The 17,773-nt window shown below is 43.4% G+C and overlaps 1 protein-coding gene across 1 annotated transcript; it reads right to left on the reverse strand.

Annotated features, from left to right (window-relative positions):
* Positions 1–627: 627 nt before the first annotated feature.
* Positions 628–16,006, reverse strand: NPEPL1 (aminopeptidase like 1). The gene is made up of 12 exons (XM_074843082.1): positions 15,800–16,006; positions 14,428–14,613; positions 13,101–13,271; positions 10,609–10,698; positions 9,856–9,937; positions 9,531–9,673; positions 8,902–8,979; positions 5,235–5,335; positions 4,482–4,605; positions 3,133–3,309; positions 2,347–2,457; positions 628–1,520 (listed from the first exon to the last, which is right to left on the reverse strand). Exons 1-12 carry the CDS (start codon positions 15,947–15,949, stop codon positions 1,362–1,364), a joined length of 1,572 nt encoding a protein of 523 aa, XP_074699183.1. The 5' UTR covers positions 15,950–16,006; the 3' UTR covers positions 628–1,361.
* Between the last annotated feature and the right edge of the window lie 1,767 nt (positions 16,007–17,773).

Raw genomic sequence — 17,773 nt, forward strand, 5'->3', positions numbered from 1 at the left:
AATGAAAAATGTTGTTTCTTCTCCCTTCTGAGTTGATTTCCATGAAGTCTTTAATCAGAAAGACTCATGGTTAAACCAGATGTGTGCCTCATTGTTGGCACTCCATCTAAAACCTTGCACCAGTTCTCTTCAGAGATCACCTCCAACACAGGAAAGGTGTAATTCATCACAACTCAGCTTGACTTTATCTGCAAAGCAGCCAAAAGTGTGTGCTGGGTGGGATTTTTCACCATCAACACTCTGGCTGAGCCAAGAAATGTTTCCAAAGGCTGACGCTTGAGCCACTAGGCAGGGACCAGCACTGATTAAATGTGGTCACTCTGTTCCCAGCTCTGCTGCTGACATGACATAAATCAGGGCAAGTCACTTCCCGTGGGTGTCCAAGCCAAACTAGTGCTTGTAAGCTCCTTGTGACTGGTTTACACACATCCCTGATTATTGTTGAATAAAACAAATGAAGTGAATCAGTGTAAGTTCTTCAGAACTGCCCCAAACCATTCAGTATAAGCTGTTACTCTATTAGAATAGTCTGTTTTCAGGTGTATGAGTGCTGGGGAAAGGAATTTGAACAGAGGAATGGTGTCGTGCACAAACTCAGAAATGTAAATAACACCATGAAACGCCACATGGGATACATAAGCTGCTTTAATAATAATAAATTTATTAAGTGGCAAGAAGCCACTCTGCTTTGTAAACTGATTTTACTCAATCACAGTCCCTCTATTTTTTTCCTCATTTAACATGAATACATTCTGTAATTGTATGTGAAAGATTTACGTAGAGATATGTTCTGGACCACTCTCGCTGATTTTACAGGTCAGAAAAACATTAAACATGCGAAACAGCACCTTATTAAAACTATAGGCCTTTTTTCATTACATCTCCTTTGTTGCTAAGCTACATTGTCATTGAACAAGCCAAGTCTACAGAGGTTTTTTCCCTTGTCCTGTGTTCTGAGATGTACTGGGGCCTGCAGAAATGTCTGATAAAACCTCACATATAATAAGTAATTCAGAAGGCTTTGTAAGCAAGAGCTGCAGTTGCTTCTTCAGACTAGAGAGCTTCTCATGCATTAATGCACTTAGTTAGGTTTTGTGAGGAGCTCAGAGGAGGATGTGCCCTCTTCCTGATACAGTTAGTTGAGCCTGGACTCTGCACCACTGATATCGTTCAGCAACTGTGTGCACCAATAATTTAAAAAAAACAAGAAATCAGGCTGTTTTTATCAGAAACAAGTAATAAATCTTATCATGATAGTAAAAAAAATGGCAATTTTTGACGTGTGACATTTTCATTGCTCGAGAATGAATCAGTGCAAAGTGAGGTAACCCCCGCACCCCGTCACTTCGGGCTGGGGTGCATTAAACCAGGCGTCGCCTTTTGGAATCCCTCTCCATATCTTCGGTGGGAGAGTCGCCGTTGCACCCAAGAGGGGACACCATGTTTAGCAAAGGGTCTTCAGATGCCCCTCCAAACAGGGACAGCAACAAAGCCACGCCATAGCCAGTAGCTCGTTCACCCTAGGGGGGAAAAAAAAAAAAAAAAAGAAAAAACACACAATTCACACTTCAGAGTGTATCATTTGAATCTAGTTTTAATTTGATAGCAGTGATGGCACATGGCCACAGCAAATACTCAGGGTCCCAGACAGGCCTGCTCAGCTTGTGCTTCTGTATCCTTACTGCTATGGGAATCTATCCCTGTTACATTAAACCAAAATGTCAGTTAATTCACATGGGAACAGAGCTCACACTGACTCTAGGGAGGATTTATGCTAGCGTTGCTCAGGGCAGGGAATGTTCCATCCAGTGTGAGCATGGATTTGGAGTATGAGCTGAGTAAGTTGGGTTTAAAAAAAAGGAGGCAGTGGGGAGTAAATTGGCTTGTTTTTTAGGAAAAAAGAATATACACAAGTTCCATCAAAGGGAGGAGAGAAAAACCCCCAAGAGAAAACAAGTGTTTTCTCTACTGTAGGTCAACAGACAGGATGATCAACTGGTCAATCACCTTAAAACAATATGGGTGAAAATATAAGGCTAGGATTATTGCCATGAACAGAAAGCAGGCAAGCTGTCAAAGTTTACAACGATCGAGATGTGGCTGACTAAAGTGACCAGTAGAATATTTTAAAAACAAGATGAAAAATATGAACGGATGAAGCTACCAAAACACAGAAATTCCCAACGCAGATTGAAGAGTCAATGCTTTTCAAAATAACTCTTCTTCACTTAATTCTCTTGCTTTGAATTTGATGGCACAGAATTCAGAGTATCTGCAGGCACAAGCCATTTCTTTACCCAGCTTGCTTGCCCAGGAACGTATCTGAAGTCATAGGAACATACTCACTGCATGGACAGGCGCAGCAATGTCTATATGGACCCACACTCCAGGCCAGTCAAAGCCGATGTGAGAAGCAATGAAGAGCCCAGCACAGGAGCTTGGAGTATTGTCTCGGTCCTGCAGAAACAATAAAAATACAGCTGGTCTTGCAAGAAAAGAAAATGTCAATGTTTTATTCTTGCCTACAGAAAAAACAGTTGTGCAAATCTAGTTCAAAGCTTAATGAATGATCCTAAAACACAGTCTTGCAAACCAGCTATACTGTAAATCCTTTGACCTAATCCCCGGTAGCAGTCTGGCCCCGCTCAATTCCTCTTCTGCCTAAGCTCTTTCCTGCAATGTTTTTGGAACTTAACTGCACGTTGTAACTCTCAAACACAGCAAAAGCAACTGCAGCAATTCCCAAGGCCTCTGTCCTCAATTTCCTGGTTTCTGCATTCCCAGTTATTGCCTCTGCTGGTTATGTACGATCTGAGGAATACCCATCTTTAAACTGTCTCCATCCAGGAATTTAGCATTCATCTTGGGGCCATGCTCAAAACGCAAGCAGCCCAAAGATACCTTTGCAGAAAGCTACCCTGTTTAAAATTGACACTAAGTATCAGTGTAGTGACATATAGCCTGCAAAATCCCCAGGTAAGAGACCCTGAAGGCCATAATTATATGGCCCATTTGTAAAAGATTATAGCCCACTTGAAGAGCTTTCAGCCAGATATCAACAGGCCAGCACATTATCCAGAAAACACACATTTTTATGTAATAAATGAAATTTAAAAGAAAAAATAATCTTACCGCCACAGAGTTCTTCATATCAGCTACAGCAGAGGTAAATTCACTGAAGTGGAGCTCAGGGCAATACACAAGAGGATGGACCAAGTCTCCACAGTTCCGGCCAGCTTTAACACAAGCCTTTTCCCATTCTTCGTTATTGGTAAGGACAGCAGCATGATACTTTCCTGTAGCAATTCCCTAGTGAGATATAAGACAAAATCAGGAAGGATTCACCTTAACTGTGCTGGGTAGGATAATTCTGTACTACTCCCTTCTCAACATTAACAGCTGCTTTCCATCTAACAAAACCACCAAGAAAAAAAAGTCTCAAAACTACTCCACAAGAAGTTAGTGTTACAAATGTAGACAAAGACACTGTAGCTACTGCTGAATCTTTTAAAATTTCTGAAAATCCATTCTGCAGTGAAATAGTCTGCATTTGTCTGGCCTATTCAAACCACCGTCCCACAAAATTATTTCTTTATAGTTACTGAACAAGCAAACTAGATCACTTTACAATTATTTATCCTTAGAAACAAAATTAAATCAACAATGAATTATAAATAAAACATCTAACACACACACAGAGGATACCCCAGCAACATGCGTCAATCACACAAATAGTCTGAATGCAACATCCTCATTCATTGGAAAGGCTGCTTCCTTCCAAATATATAAAACCCAGAAGCCACCATCACACCAGTTTTCCAGTAGGACAGTGATGGGAAACTTTCAAAGGATTGATGTTTACACCAGTGTATGCAACATTCATGTTTCTAAAATTTGCCACCATTTCTCCTGATAAAAACACCAACCCATTTTCTAGAAAATTAAACCACAAGAATCACTGCTCATCCATATAACCTTCTATAAAACAGGAATAGATTTCAAAAAATAATAGCACTAAATTTGTTCCCTTGTATCACACTCTGTATGACTTACAACGTAAGCCATCTTACGGACAAGAAAATTCCTTATCACTATCATCAAATCACTTCTGCTAATTATAAAGCTACTGAATTGCACACACTGAGTACTGGATCACTTACATCAGATGCTAATGTCATCAGAAGAATACCATTTTAAGTATGCAAGAGCAAAAAAGTTGCATAAAGAACAGAAAACACTGCTTGATAATGCAGTTAAATGTAACACACCCATGGCACATGCCATGTGTACAGAAGATTACCATTTACTGGGGTTGCTGTTGGCAACTTTCTCTTGCATAAGTTTAGGAAGTCACCATCAAGCACAACAGTTCACGGTATCTACTTTCCCCTAAAGACAAGCAGAACAGAGGCAAAGAAGTGTAGAATGCACAGACAGTAGAAGGATGCCCCTCCTGTCCACTAGCAGTTCTGTATCAGTACCTGAGCTCCAGTAAGAGTGGCCATATCAAGAATGATATCAGCTCCAAGATCCTTGCACGCATAAGCTACTCCATCAGCCAGTATCAGTCTACCTTCTGCATCAGTGTTATTGATTTCCACAGTTCTAGGAAGAAGAGAGGGTGTTTAATACAACAGTGCTTCAGGCTGGAAGTTGACTCATCTGTCTGGACTAGAAAGCAGACTCAAACCTAATGTGCTTTCTTATTTGACTCTGCGAGTCTGTACGGCTGCTTATTCCCCAGCTGCAAGCATCCAGAGCACACATGGAAAAGGGTTACAATAGTCCTGTCCTCGTGGTTGGGTCTACTTGCTGGGCCTGTATAATGCCTAGCATGTCGAGCTGGAATTTTACAAATTCCTGCCATACGAAGAGGTATCATACTCCGCTTAAAACAAGAAGAGATGCTTATACAGTGGTAGCCTGCCTCTGCGACTGAGACAATATAGACTACACATGGACACAGAAAACTGGTTGTACTGGAAGAAATGCCTAAATCCGAGCGCTTTACGGAAACTTCAGCTCTCACTCTATGATATGTATTTTGATGTGTATTTACATATCCAACAGGAAACTCTAAGCGCACTTAAGACTCACTGTTACGACTGTCTGAAATACAATTATGAGTATTTAGGGAAGCTGATGAAGGACAGGTTCATCATCTGCATGGTACTCAGATATACAGATGATGTCTCCTCTCAGTATTTCTCTGAAAAGCATAGATACAATCTTACTTTCCAGAGTAAAGAACATGAATGTCGTCAGGTCTTGTTGCACGTGGTCCGACTGCATTCTCGGCCAAACAAAAAACAGCATGAAGATTGTCTTTAAAACCCTGTAACAACAACAGGAGAGAAATGGCTTTTGATTCACATCAGGCTAATTTATTGGGACTGAAATCAATGAAGGATTATGACTTCTTGACAGCAATGCCACTAATTACATGGGAAATCTGTGAGGAATATCTTGAAGCTGAGGCCAAACGCTATAGAAAGCGGGCAAGGAGGTAACATCTAATACTGGTTTTAGAGTTCTCACTGGAGCGTGCATAAAAGCCTACATGCATGTGACAGACAACTGGGGAAGGGATCTAGAAAGCCCTCGTCAATTAAGCAGTGATCTGTACTATCTTCTCTCAGTCGCAAGATATCCAAATTAAAACACCTCTTATAGCAGTGTGCAGATGGAACTGGAGGGGGTTACGTTTAGTCAAACTGATTCCCTGGGAAGAGCACGTTCAGGTCTTTACAGCCAGTTCCAGTAAGATCTTCACAAGCACAACTCCAAAGCCCACTGAGCTCACCAGGAAACTGCCAGGCCCACCAAAACCAAACCCTAAGTCACTAAACTACAGTACCCCCGTATGAAAACTGGCAGAATACATCTCCAAAGATGCGACGCTGCACTCATCTAATTTTAATACAACTCTAACATTGACTCACAACAGAGATCACAAACAACATGTCCAAACTGTGTAGTCACGAAGGAAAGATCCAAGCAACGGATGCTTTCAAAGTGACAATTACAAAGGCTTGTGAGAGGACGTTACACAGTCAGTCAGGATGCTTGGGATTATTTTCCAAACCCCGTATTTTCCACTGCTTTTATTTAGTCTCCAGTAACAACAAAGATACAGCTGGGGCCATCTGAGAAACTGAGCTCCTTCCTGTCATTTCTGCCACACTGCGGAAGAGCCTACAGTAATAGTGGAAAATGACGGAAATAGTAAATGCTGATATGCAGCCATTTGTGAACTGTATACTTTCCCTATAAAAACCCAACCAACCAGGTGAACAGATTTCATCTCTGAGAATTTTGCTGGGAAGTAACTTTGATCATGGCAATTCCAGAACATGGTGGTATTCCCCTGTCTCAGTGGATGTCCCAGCTGCCAACGAGACAGCTTGCTGCCCTTCAGCATCCAACCTACACCACAGGTCAGATCCAACCTATCAGGATCTATCCTCTCTCTTTCCATGTAGAACCAAAAATATCCATGCTAAGATGAATTTGGGTTGGGTTTTTTTGGGGGGGGTGGGTGTTGTTTTTTTTTGTTAATGTATCATCCTGCTGGAAGGCACACAGCATTTTCAAACTCCCCCGCCCTTAGCCTCCTCTCTTCCGGCACACCCCATTCAGATTTACTTTGGTTTAAAATCAAGTGCTTATATAGTTATGGATGATGTTTTAAAATGTATGATGGTTTTATTATTTAAATAACAGCTGTATTGTGTGGAGGGATTCTAGGAACAGAAAGGGAGACAGCAGCATTTAACAAATAAAAACATAGCTCCTCCTCAACTGGGATAGCTATCCTTAAAATTTCTAGGGAAACCAGGGTCAGTTTTACTGTTAATCTCTTGATAAAAGTCTGTAGCTGAAGAAATCTGGACTTGCTGAATCAGCTCATGTTCTGAAGTCTAAATGGCAAATGCATCAATCAAAACCTTTCAAAATAATGGGCAGCATCTAGAAGCCATAAAGTAACTTTGCAGTTTCTAGTCCAGCCAGTGGGCAAACAGCATTGTTGATGAGGTAACCTTCCAGCTGTGACCCTTTGCTCTTCCAAAATGGTCTGTGCAGCAAAAACTCCTCCTCCAAGTGGGAGATGTGATTAATCTACTGTCAAAAAGTGAAAAAGCACTTCCAGTATCAGTTGCCTTTTCCTGAATCCCATTCTGTGTCTAGCTCTTTAAAAGCAGGATTCACTATGTTAGCATGTAAGATCAAGAAGGATTTCAAAAGTTTAAGTGAATGTTTTACTCTTCTCCCCTGTGTTGGAAAGCTCACAATGGATGAAATGCATCTATCTAGGAAAACTCATGTGCTTTATTTTTCTATCCAAAGCCTTTTAAATCACATTGTAAAACTGCTGAACAGCATATAGGCAGGTATTTTCTGAAGATGGATAATAACCTCTGCCCCTCTTCCCACAGAGCTCTCTATCCAATAAACATTTCCAACTCCAGTCTCTGTGACAAAGCACAGCTAATTTAAAACCCTTCCAGCTTTGTATCATTCTTAAGAGGATTTAAAAAAAAAAATCCTGAAACAGTAATGACAAATTCTTTCCACTGCCAATCTGCAATATATTTTCTGTATGGACTTCATTAACAGGTCTTCTTACATGAGGTTACAAAATTAAGCAGTGAGACCATTCTTTTGTATTTACATATAAAGGCACAAATTTCTTGTGAGGTATGACAGCTTCTTCAGGCTCAGTTTGTCCCAACATATTACTGCCAGTTTATTCATTGTTACAGTAATTGAGTATGAAATGACAGATCACTTACATTCACACCTACTGTGATTGTGAATGCAACTTCTCTCAGTGCAGATAATTACACACAAAACTACTTCGGAAACAAGGACTGAATCACCGGAAGAAGGTACCACATCCATGGCTTTCCCAGACTCTCCCAAAGCACAGTGTAAGTTCTAGCTCTTGTCCTTTGCAAATGTGTGATCTAACTTTCTGAAGGACCTAGCTATGGAAAGCTAGCCGTTTTGCCCAAAGTGCAGCTCACAAATCTGTTTTCAATTTTAAGTCTCTGCAGATAACTGTGAAGTTTACAATCTTTCCACATCAAACATGCTGCTGGGGCCAAGGCACAGAGCTAAACTGTTGAGAAATGGGAATTTGGCACTGATCATCCTCTGGACTGAGCTTCCATCAAATCTATGCATTAATCTGCAGCAGTAAACGTTCTTTGAACTTTGGATACTCCTTGGAGGCAATAGCTGCTCTGTCAGCAAGACTCAGTCACTGGATTTGTGGAGAGGGCAGAGTTCTATTGGCAGTGGCCGCTTCTTTTCCTCAGTTCATATTGTTAAAGTGCAATATGCATTTTTTTAATTCTTCATATTTCAAAACCTGGCTTTCTCTCAGCTCCCCTACTACTTTCTGACCACAGGAGCAAACCAACAAGCAGCACCTGATGAGACTAGAGCTGCCACTTCCCCAGTAGGTTAATATTAGAACTGGCACAGGATTTGGAATATGGACAGACTTCATATTCCAGAGTCACTCATCCCCTTCTTTGCTAAGGGGATGACAGCTGCCCCAAATCCCACAGCTTAAACAAAATCAGCACTGGATAACTTGGGTATAAATCTGATTCAAGGAACTAGAAACCACTCAGTCCACAGAAAAACCCTGAAATTCAAGAAAGACTCTTAAAAAAAACCCCCAGCACTCAAAGAATTTCTCACAATTCTCAAGATCCCGGTAAAGATTTGAAATATTTTCATGAAATAGCAGAAAGAGCAGAGCAGCTCAAGATCACTAATAGTCAGAACTTCAGGATTAGACTGGCCCCCATATCTCGGAATATATCCAAAAGCCAGACTGCTCTTTGGCAATGCTTGGATACATGATATCAATTAACACATTTTACTTACTTGCTTTACAGTGGCTTTGAAGGCACCCAAAATAGCAGCTGCTCCACCACAGTCTCGTTTCATTCCAGGCATAGTAGTCTGTTTAAACAGAACCATAGAGATTTTTTTTTAAGTTTAAAAGAGAATTTCACATACTGCCTGCTAAAACTAGTATTTCTGATGCTTCTGTAACTCTAGGCTTGACAGTGCTCAGTCGAAATAGAAACACAGAACATGTACACCTGCTTATTGGTTGATCTTGCCTTAGAATGGGAAAATACTAAACCTCTGCTGCTAAATTTTTAGAAAAGAAAAAAGAAAAATGTTGTTTACAAGATTTGTACTGGAGCCAACTCAAATGGGTTTTGGATATGTCTCCAAAATCAAAAATTAAACATCTTTGTTTCTTCCTTTCTCCTAGTAGTGGGCAATACTTAAAGGGCAAAGTATCAGGTAGCTATTTAACTGCTCTGTAAAATGTTCCTTGAATCCTATTTGGTCTTCTCCCCTGGTAGCTTGCGTCCACATGGATGACAGTAGATCAAGTGTTTACTCAAATAAATATACTTTGGTTTCCTACAGACATTAACTGAATTATTTCCATCAGAAAACAACAAGCAAAGGCAGTAGAAAAACAAGGGTTTATATACCTTCCCCTTAATGCTGAGTCCTCCAGTGTCATACACAATACCTTTGCCCACCCATGCAATGGTCTGTGTAGCACCATCTGGAGTGTGACTGAGAACTGCTAGGGCTGGAGGATGCAGAGCTGCCTTGCCAACTCCGTAGATACCTGGAAAACAGAGAATTAAACCACTCATAGGGAAGAAAGACTGTGGGGTGCAATCTGTGGCTATTTGGAATACTATGGGCAATAAAACCGTTACAGGAATGTGCAAATAAAACATACAGTGGAGACACAAAACATTCAAATTAACTGCTAGGAAAAAAAGCTGAATTTTCAACAAGATATACCTCCAAAGCCTCTCTCTTTCAGCTCCTCATCTCGAATAATGGTAGGAGTAATCCCCAGATCCTTGCCAACTTTTTTGATTTCCTTTATCATTGACAGAAAACAGGACATCGTCAGTCAGTCATCAGAAGGACACAATTGTGACTTTCCACACATACAGGGACCTACATAAGGGTTTTGTGTGATTTCTGCATGCATACACATACAAACATTCACAATTTTGGGAGTGGTGCTGGTTTTCCAATGGCTTAATTCCACTGAGACATCCTTGACTTACTATGGCATGAAATACAAATTTGACCTTTAAGCTCCGCCAGTAAAAGAAATCTTCAGAGGTAAACGCCAGCTGTTCACTCTATTGGATCATGATGCAACAGGACAGAAATATTTTCTCGACAGCTTTCCAGATCTTATGATAAAACTCATTTGGAAACATGTCAACTTCTGTCCCATAATTTCAGAAATTCTTATCACCATCAGACAACACTAGCACTGGCAGAGCAGTCAGTGTCATGACTGAATAGAGAACTCATGTCTCCTGACCCCCAGCTGTACACTCTGCCTCCTTCCAACTTAGTAAAGTTCTACGAAATACTAAAGGACAAAGAAATAGCCTCAGCATCTTTGGACAGGTTCTTTGATGTGCTTCCCACTGCTGACATACAGGTTTTGCTAAGAGATAGCAACACTAGTTCCTGGTAACTGCAGTCTAGACTTACAGTTAGTAACTCTTACTCATCAGGTGTATTACCTACCTCCAGGAAGGCGTCTGTGTTCATCTCATTGCATGGGGTGTCCACAATTCGAGCAGCCAGCCTGACTCCTTCTGTAGCACTTGCCAGACACTATGAAAAGAAGTGAGGACACCTGAGAACTGGCCTTGGTTTGGCTGGTTTTCTGCACAGCTTTGCATTTAGTCCTGTGCAGCCTACACCAGATGTGTGGTTCCTCTGGAGCACATTAATGCTTAACTGCAACCAATCATGGGCAGTTGTGTTGCTTGGGTTGGAAACCTGCAGAGATTACATAATCTACAACATGGGAAACCGCAGAGTTTATATATGGCAGGCAGACTGGCTGAGTGCAATAAAGATTACTACCATAAGACATTCTATATGGCAGGCCTAGGGGGAATGTGGACTATTTCATATTTGTTTAAAACATGCATGTATCTGTTTCCTCATTCCCGTGACAAAATGGACTGACCCTCACCTGGACTGCATAAAAACTTATCTAAGCAAGAGTGGACAAAAATCAAAGTGGTCAACAGTGAGCATGCTGAGGGTCTTTCCTTAAAGAAGGGTCCTCCTGGCAAAGAGGACAATGAGGGCACCAGACACTAAGCTTCAACTTTTAACTCCTGTGAATCAACAACTGGAAACAAAAAGATTAGGTGGAAGGAAACTTTGTTCAACCTTTCCAGTAGCCACACTACCCTGAAGACCACACACAGCAGACGGGTGAGTCACAAGATGGGTTTCAAAAGAATCTGATGTGTTGGATAGTCATTCGTGCTGCAGCATCTGAAGTTTGGCTTGGCCAGGCTGGCCTGAGGACTCTATACATTCTGCATCCCAGAAGACTCATAAACCTTGGCTTGCTTTGGAATGGTGCCTGATTCCCTACCATTACTTTTGATTGCTTTACTTCCCCTAAAGGAACAAGGACCTCCTCAGGAGCCAAGCTAGGTTTGGAGTGATTCACCATTAGGGCCATGCAGGTAAATGGAGGTGCTCTAACCCAAAGGTCAAGTCTGAGGGAAACAACGAGACTAGCAAAAACAAGCTGTTTGGCTTCCAGGGTACTCAAAGAGAACCTCAATAATGGCAGTATTTAATAAGTGCCTTGTAAAACTGTGACAATCCCTGCTAGTCCTCCCCATAAAATAACCTGGACAAAGCAGTAAGTGCAAAATACAGCAACATGCCAAGGGAGGGGTTTAGCTAAAAAAAATCCTCCTCCATGCTCTACAATATCTGTCTGGTGGTGGTTGAATTTAAGGGGTGAAAATTTAGTTTGGAGGAAGCCAGTAATAGTTTTGGCACTGACATCAAGAGGAAGAACAGGAGGTAGAAATAATTTCAGCTTTGTTTTTTAGTTATAAATAACCCAAGTGGTTTGGAATCTACCTATCTGAAGGAACTATTTTTGATACCAGTTATGTTTTTTCTGATTTGGGGCATGGAAAAATTGAGTGATCAACAGTTGTACTCACAGCATGCCTGTCTTTGTCACTTTCCTGAAAACTGCTCTGGCATCATTTGCTATGGCCAAATCAGTTCACAGAGTAAGGACAAAGTATGGAGGAAAAGATACTGGAAGAAAAAAAAAAGATACCCTAAAGCTAGAATTCTGTGAATTTCAGATGCAGCAACAGCGTATCCTTTGTCAAATCCATTGCCAAAATTTAAGGGATACATATAACTTCACTGACTGGTCGGCTAAGTGAGTGTCCATCTGTACTGAAGCACAGACCCTGGAGCACTGAGCAGGAAGCTGCTGAACAGCTTAAGTGCAAACTTTAGAATAGCTTTTAAGTTAGATCTTGAAGAGGAATGACCTAGCATACTAGAAGTTACCTGATGTGGAGTTTCCTCTCTGTAACAGTCAGGTGTAAGGGAAACAGTGTTTGATTATCCGCTATTGAAAGACGACTTAGACATATTTAACTGTTATGTATAGCTCATCTCCACACTATATTGTTTCTTAGGGTCTTGTTTCTGGCTACAGTTTTGCTAGAAAAACTCAGCGAAAGAGGTACATCAGGCAGAAACAGCAGAGGCCGTATGTGATCCCATAATAAGCAACTTTTAGTGACTTCACTGTGATATTCACCTGCACAGCCACATACAGATTTTGCCCAGGTAAAAGAAAGTGAGAAGCCCATACACCAAAGACAGTGTGGTATTAAAGGCTAAAAATACACTGTTTCCTTCTACCATAAACATGAGAAAGGAGACATTTTTTTTGGTGCTATTTGCTTGGTGTTTTCCACCCCTGAAATCTAAATTCTGAACAACATCTTCAGCCTTTGTTGCAGGAATATGTTCGATATTACTACTCACAGGGTGCTGTGAACTGACCAGTTTCAAGGAACTTTGACCTAGGATAATTTATTCCTTTAGATACAACACCTACCCCATATGTAGCCTGAGACAGACGTATTTGCACATTCAAGAAATTGAAAAAAAAAATAATTTCAGGAAATAATGGAAAAAACTGATGATGGAAAAACCCAAAATCTTACTTTAAGTGTTGCCACTTCTATTGGTCCATTGTTTTGTCCAACCAGGAAAAACTCTACTGTTACAGTTTTCTTCTCTGTGCGTCTTGATGCGCTGGACCGATGCGTGAACAACGGGAAAGCCCTGGCCAATGCACAAGCAGAAGCGAAGACTTCAGACCGCTCACAGACCATCTGAAACACCAGCCAGAAGTCAGACAACATTAGGGATATGGAAGACTACATTTAAAAGGATCTATTACCTATGATATTATTGGTGAAGAAGGGAGGAAAGAAAAAAAAGGGGGGTGGGAGATAACTGATGTCTGAATCAATGCTCATACGTCATGTTTTGCATGAATGGAGTGACAGTACGAACAGTACTACACTGAACTGGTTCAGTTCATTTCCCATATGGAAATGAATTACACTGCTGGGCTTGACTGTGTGGGAATTAGGACATCTTTATAAGGGAGCTGGACTGCTTTAATTATACTAGTGCAATTAACACAGGTTAGCCTACAGATCAAGACAAAAAAAAAAGCATGAGAACCATCAATATATGTCCAAAACAAACGAAATGGAGAGAAATTATATGAGAATGTGGCTAATATTAACACAAAAGCTTTTTAACACGTATTTTTCTGAAGTTCATTACAGAAATTACCAATGGAAAGCAGTTTTAGCTAAACATTTTCAAAGTTAACCGTAAGGGAAAAAAAATAAGTAGGGCTATTACTCTTGCAAATAAGTTCTCCAAGTGAAGAGTATAATTACATTTTGTTACTGACACTGATTATTATACAAATCCTAACAACCTAGAAATCTGAATTAATCTTGAGAAGCCACAATAACAAATAACATCAGGCTCATACAGAAGATGACCAAAGTAGTCCAAGAGCCTGACCTGCAAAGGACTCACACTGGAGCATTAGTCTGCATCAAGACTTTTAAAATTCACTGAATAACACTAACAAGGCACCTTAAATGGGTCATGCAACATAGACATAGCACCCTGCATGCAGGCTACGTCAATCTTCTTAAGCACGTTCTAATGTCGTAAACCCTCGTTTGAAAAAAGCCACTACCGGTTCCCTTTGCATGGACATTCCTAGTTGAAGACATTCCATACATATCCAACCTTCATTCCCTCCAACTGCTTGAGCATGCATAAGCTATTATAGTTAGGTCTTGTTTACACGTCAGTGCAAAACCATTTATAAATGTCAGTATAATTATATCAGTAAAACTTGCCCACCTCCGGTCGCCTTGGATACAGCTAAAATCCTGAAAAGTCGAGAAAATACTTGACTAGACATTTCACCAGAAGCATTTTCAAACAACCACTTACAACAATACATCTGTTGACACCTCCTGGAAGGCAATTTCTAACCAGGCGGGTGATGAACTGAGCTGCAGATGGGCTATTGTGCCGGCTGACCCTGGAAGGCAAAGCGGCCACAGTGGCATAATTCAGGTAGAGAGGACAGCTGTCGGTGGGGTTTGGATTCAGAGTGCTTAAAGCCGACTGCCATATCTGGAGAGAAAAGAAGAATTTAAAGACAAATAACTGTATCAGACTTTTCTTCCCATCTCATCCCCACTACATTTAGGCACTCTTTACCTGCAGGATTTTAGGTGTTGGAAACAAAGGAATTATGCATGCGCTTTTAAATGCAATAACTTCTAGAGTGAAAAGATACAGGAAATACAACAAATCTGTTTATTAACCAGAAAATACAAATGTACTTTCCCTTACAAGCATCTCTAAGCCATATGAGTTAAAATTTAAAACCACACCACTTAGCGCAAAGGCTGCTTCAGAGCCCTTTTAAGTTGAGACTAGTGATAAATAAATGGACTGATTTACTAGTCCTGACTTATTTTCTCACCTAGCAATTAAATTAAAAACAAACAAACAAAAAAGGAGGCTAAACATTGTTATAAGTGACTCAGGAGTCCAGCAAAAATACCTGCCAAACATCTAGCGACCTAAAAGCCGCGACGCGAAGCATTTCTCATTTTACCACGAGCCATCAACCCCGTTTAAATCAACCGGCCCGCGCAGCCCAGCGCAGGGGCTGGGAGCAGGGGAGGGGGAAGCGCTGCCATCTCCTTCCCCCTGGGCAAGGAGCGAGGCTCTGCCTCCCGCTCGCCATCTGGCACCTTCAGTAATTACGTTAATTGCAGCCACCCCCGTGTCACCTCGGAGCAGGGCAAAGCCCCTTCCACCGCCGAGGTGGGCGCACGGCGCGAGGCCGCGGTGCTGCCCCCGCGGGCGCGGAGGGGCTGCGCGGGTCCCCCCAGCGCCGCAACAGACTCCGGCCGGAGCCCGCTGCCAGCGCCTCATTTCCCCTTTATGTTTCCATTCAGGGCCGCTCCGAGGGGGCTTCACGGGGTAAAGCCCCCCGGCTCCGGGGTTCCAGGCCGGGTTCCCGTCCCGCGGGCCCGGAGGCTCCTTCCCCGGGCGCCGGCCCCCCCGGCCGCAGCAGGCCCCGGCGCCGCGCAGGCCGGGCGAGCCCCCGCCTCCCCCGCACCACGAGGCCGCTCGGGGCCGGGGCGGGGAGACGCGGCCTCGGGGGGGTAGCCGGGCGCCCCGGGGTGGGGGGGCGGTGCCGGAGCGGGGGCCGCGCTCCCCCTCCCCGCCCGCCCCAGGGCCGCCGCCTCAGGCGGGGTGTGCGGGGAAACGGGGCCCCCGCGCTCCCGCCGCGGCCCGGCCTCACCTCCTCGGTGACCCGCGGCTGCAGCTTGCCCCGCAGCTGGGCCCAGGGCAGGCGGTGCAGGTTGTGGAGCTGGCCCAGGACGAGCAGCGGGCGGCTCTGCGGGTCCGCCTCGCCGGCGCTGGCCTGGAACTCCAGCTGCACGTTCGCCATCTTCCTGCCCCCGGCCCGGCTCGGCCCGGCCCGGCTCCGCCCCGCCCGCCGCCGGCTCCGCGGGGCGGGCACCACGGCGGCGCGGGCGGCCCCCGGCGGCCGCGCCGGGCACCGCAGGCGGGCAGCGCGCCGGGCCGGGCGGGCGCGGGACCCGGATGCGGCGGAGGGAAGCGGCCCGGCCCGGCCCGGCCCGGCCCGGCCCGCGGGGTCCCGGGACCTTCCCGACACCTTCCGAAAGGGCCCCGCCGTGCTGCGGCCCCGACATGGGACCGGCGCCCTCGGCTCCGCGCGCGGCCCCTTGGCGCCGGGATTCCCCCGCACGACGGGGCGTGTAGCGGCGGCGCGCCCCTGCCCGCGCCGGGGAGCTCGGCGAGGGAAGAGCCTTGCGCCAGGCCTCGGTGTCTGACCCGGGGTCGGAAGACACGGGGGTAGATCAGGGGTTTTACACTTTCATGGGTTATAGAGGAAAATGGAAAAAAACAGACGGTAACGGGGCTGTGCGAAGCGTGAGCTCCCGAGTCCTACTGCAGGCATCACACCGCACGGTGTTTCCAGAGAGGGAAAGGTGTTCGTCCTCCTCCAGCTCCCTCCGGGTACAACTGACGTGGAACTGGATCAAGCTGAAAGTCCGTATTGCCCTTCGTAATAAGATGGAAATGTTTGGTGTTGAAAGTGTGAAGTTACATAGGAACAAAACCGGAACTAGCCAAACGCCTCTTTTCCTCATGGTTAGATATCGGATAAAATGTCCATCTAAAAAATATCCCAGAAACAGAGGAAAAAGCCAAAACAGACTCTGAGATACAGCATGGGGATTCACCAAACAGAAACAATGTTTTCAAAATGCCAGATTTAATAGTAAATTTAAACGTTTGTTTTAAATATAATAGGATATTTATCCTCATCTTTTTATATTTGCCAAACACCTCCTATTCATGTTAGGTCAGTAGGGAATCGATACTCATTAATCTGCAGCTAGGAAAGTCTAAACATCAGAAGGGAAGTGCACTTCCACTTATACTGGAAAAGTGAATGCTGATGCATATAATGGAAATACATCTAAAAAGAAAAAAAAAAATTAGGCTGAATTCCAGAAAAAACTTCCTTAAGAGTAAGGTCTTACTTGGTCTCTGAAGGGACATTATGGAAACTTTATTGCCTGATACATTTAAAATTACCCTGAATAAAAGATCCAGGAAAATCTGTTGCAGACGCCAGTCATGCACCCTCACAGACTGGACGGGATAACTCAATAAACAAGCTCCAACTTTTATGAGTCTCTTTACTGAGCCACAGAACATAAAATTGTTTAGGGGTTCACTACTATTCCAATACACATGGACAACGTGGGAGATATGAAAGACAATAACACACAGCAATTATTTCAGGATTGGGACATTCCAAAGGTTCAACCAGGCAGCAAGGTCCTAGTCATCGAGTACAAATTCTGCTATTCCTGCTACTGCAGCGCTGTCCTCAAATCCACATTATCTGAAAAGTAAATAAAGCAATAGGAAACACTCATTTAACCCTTGATCCTACCATTATTAAAGTTAAGGACAGCAGTGGAGGGTCCTAGTCAAGGTAATAGACTGAGAAAATCAATTCTATCTACAGTACAGAAACTTCCTACATATGTTCCACTAACAGTAGCTGCAAACATTTCTACTCATATGAGTCACAGTGGGGGCTGCAGCATGGACCAATTTTCCATAGCCACTCCAATTATTGATCCCCTACAAATATGTATGGAATTAAGCCACTTGGATATAATCTTACATAATCCATCAAAATGGAATCCCTCTTTTAATGAATTTCATCTAG

This window comes from Strix aluco, chromosome 17, assembly GCF_031877795.1.
Source record: "Strix aluco isolate bStrAlu1 chromosome 17, bStrAlu1.hap1, whole genome shotgun sequence".
NCBI classification, from domain to species: Eukaryota; Metazoa; Chordata; class Aves; order Strigiformes; family Strigidae; genus Strix; species Strix aluco.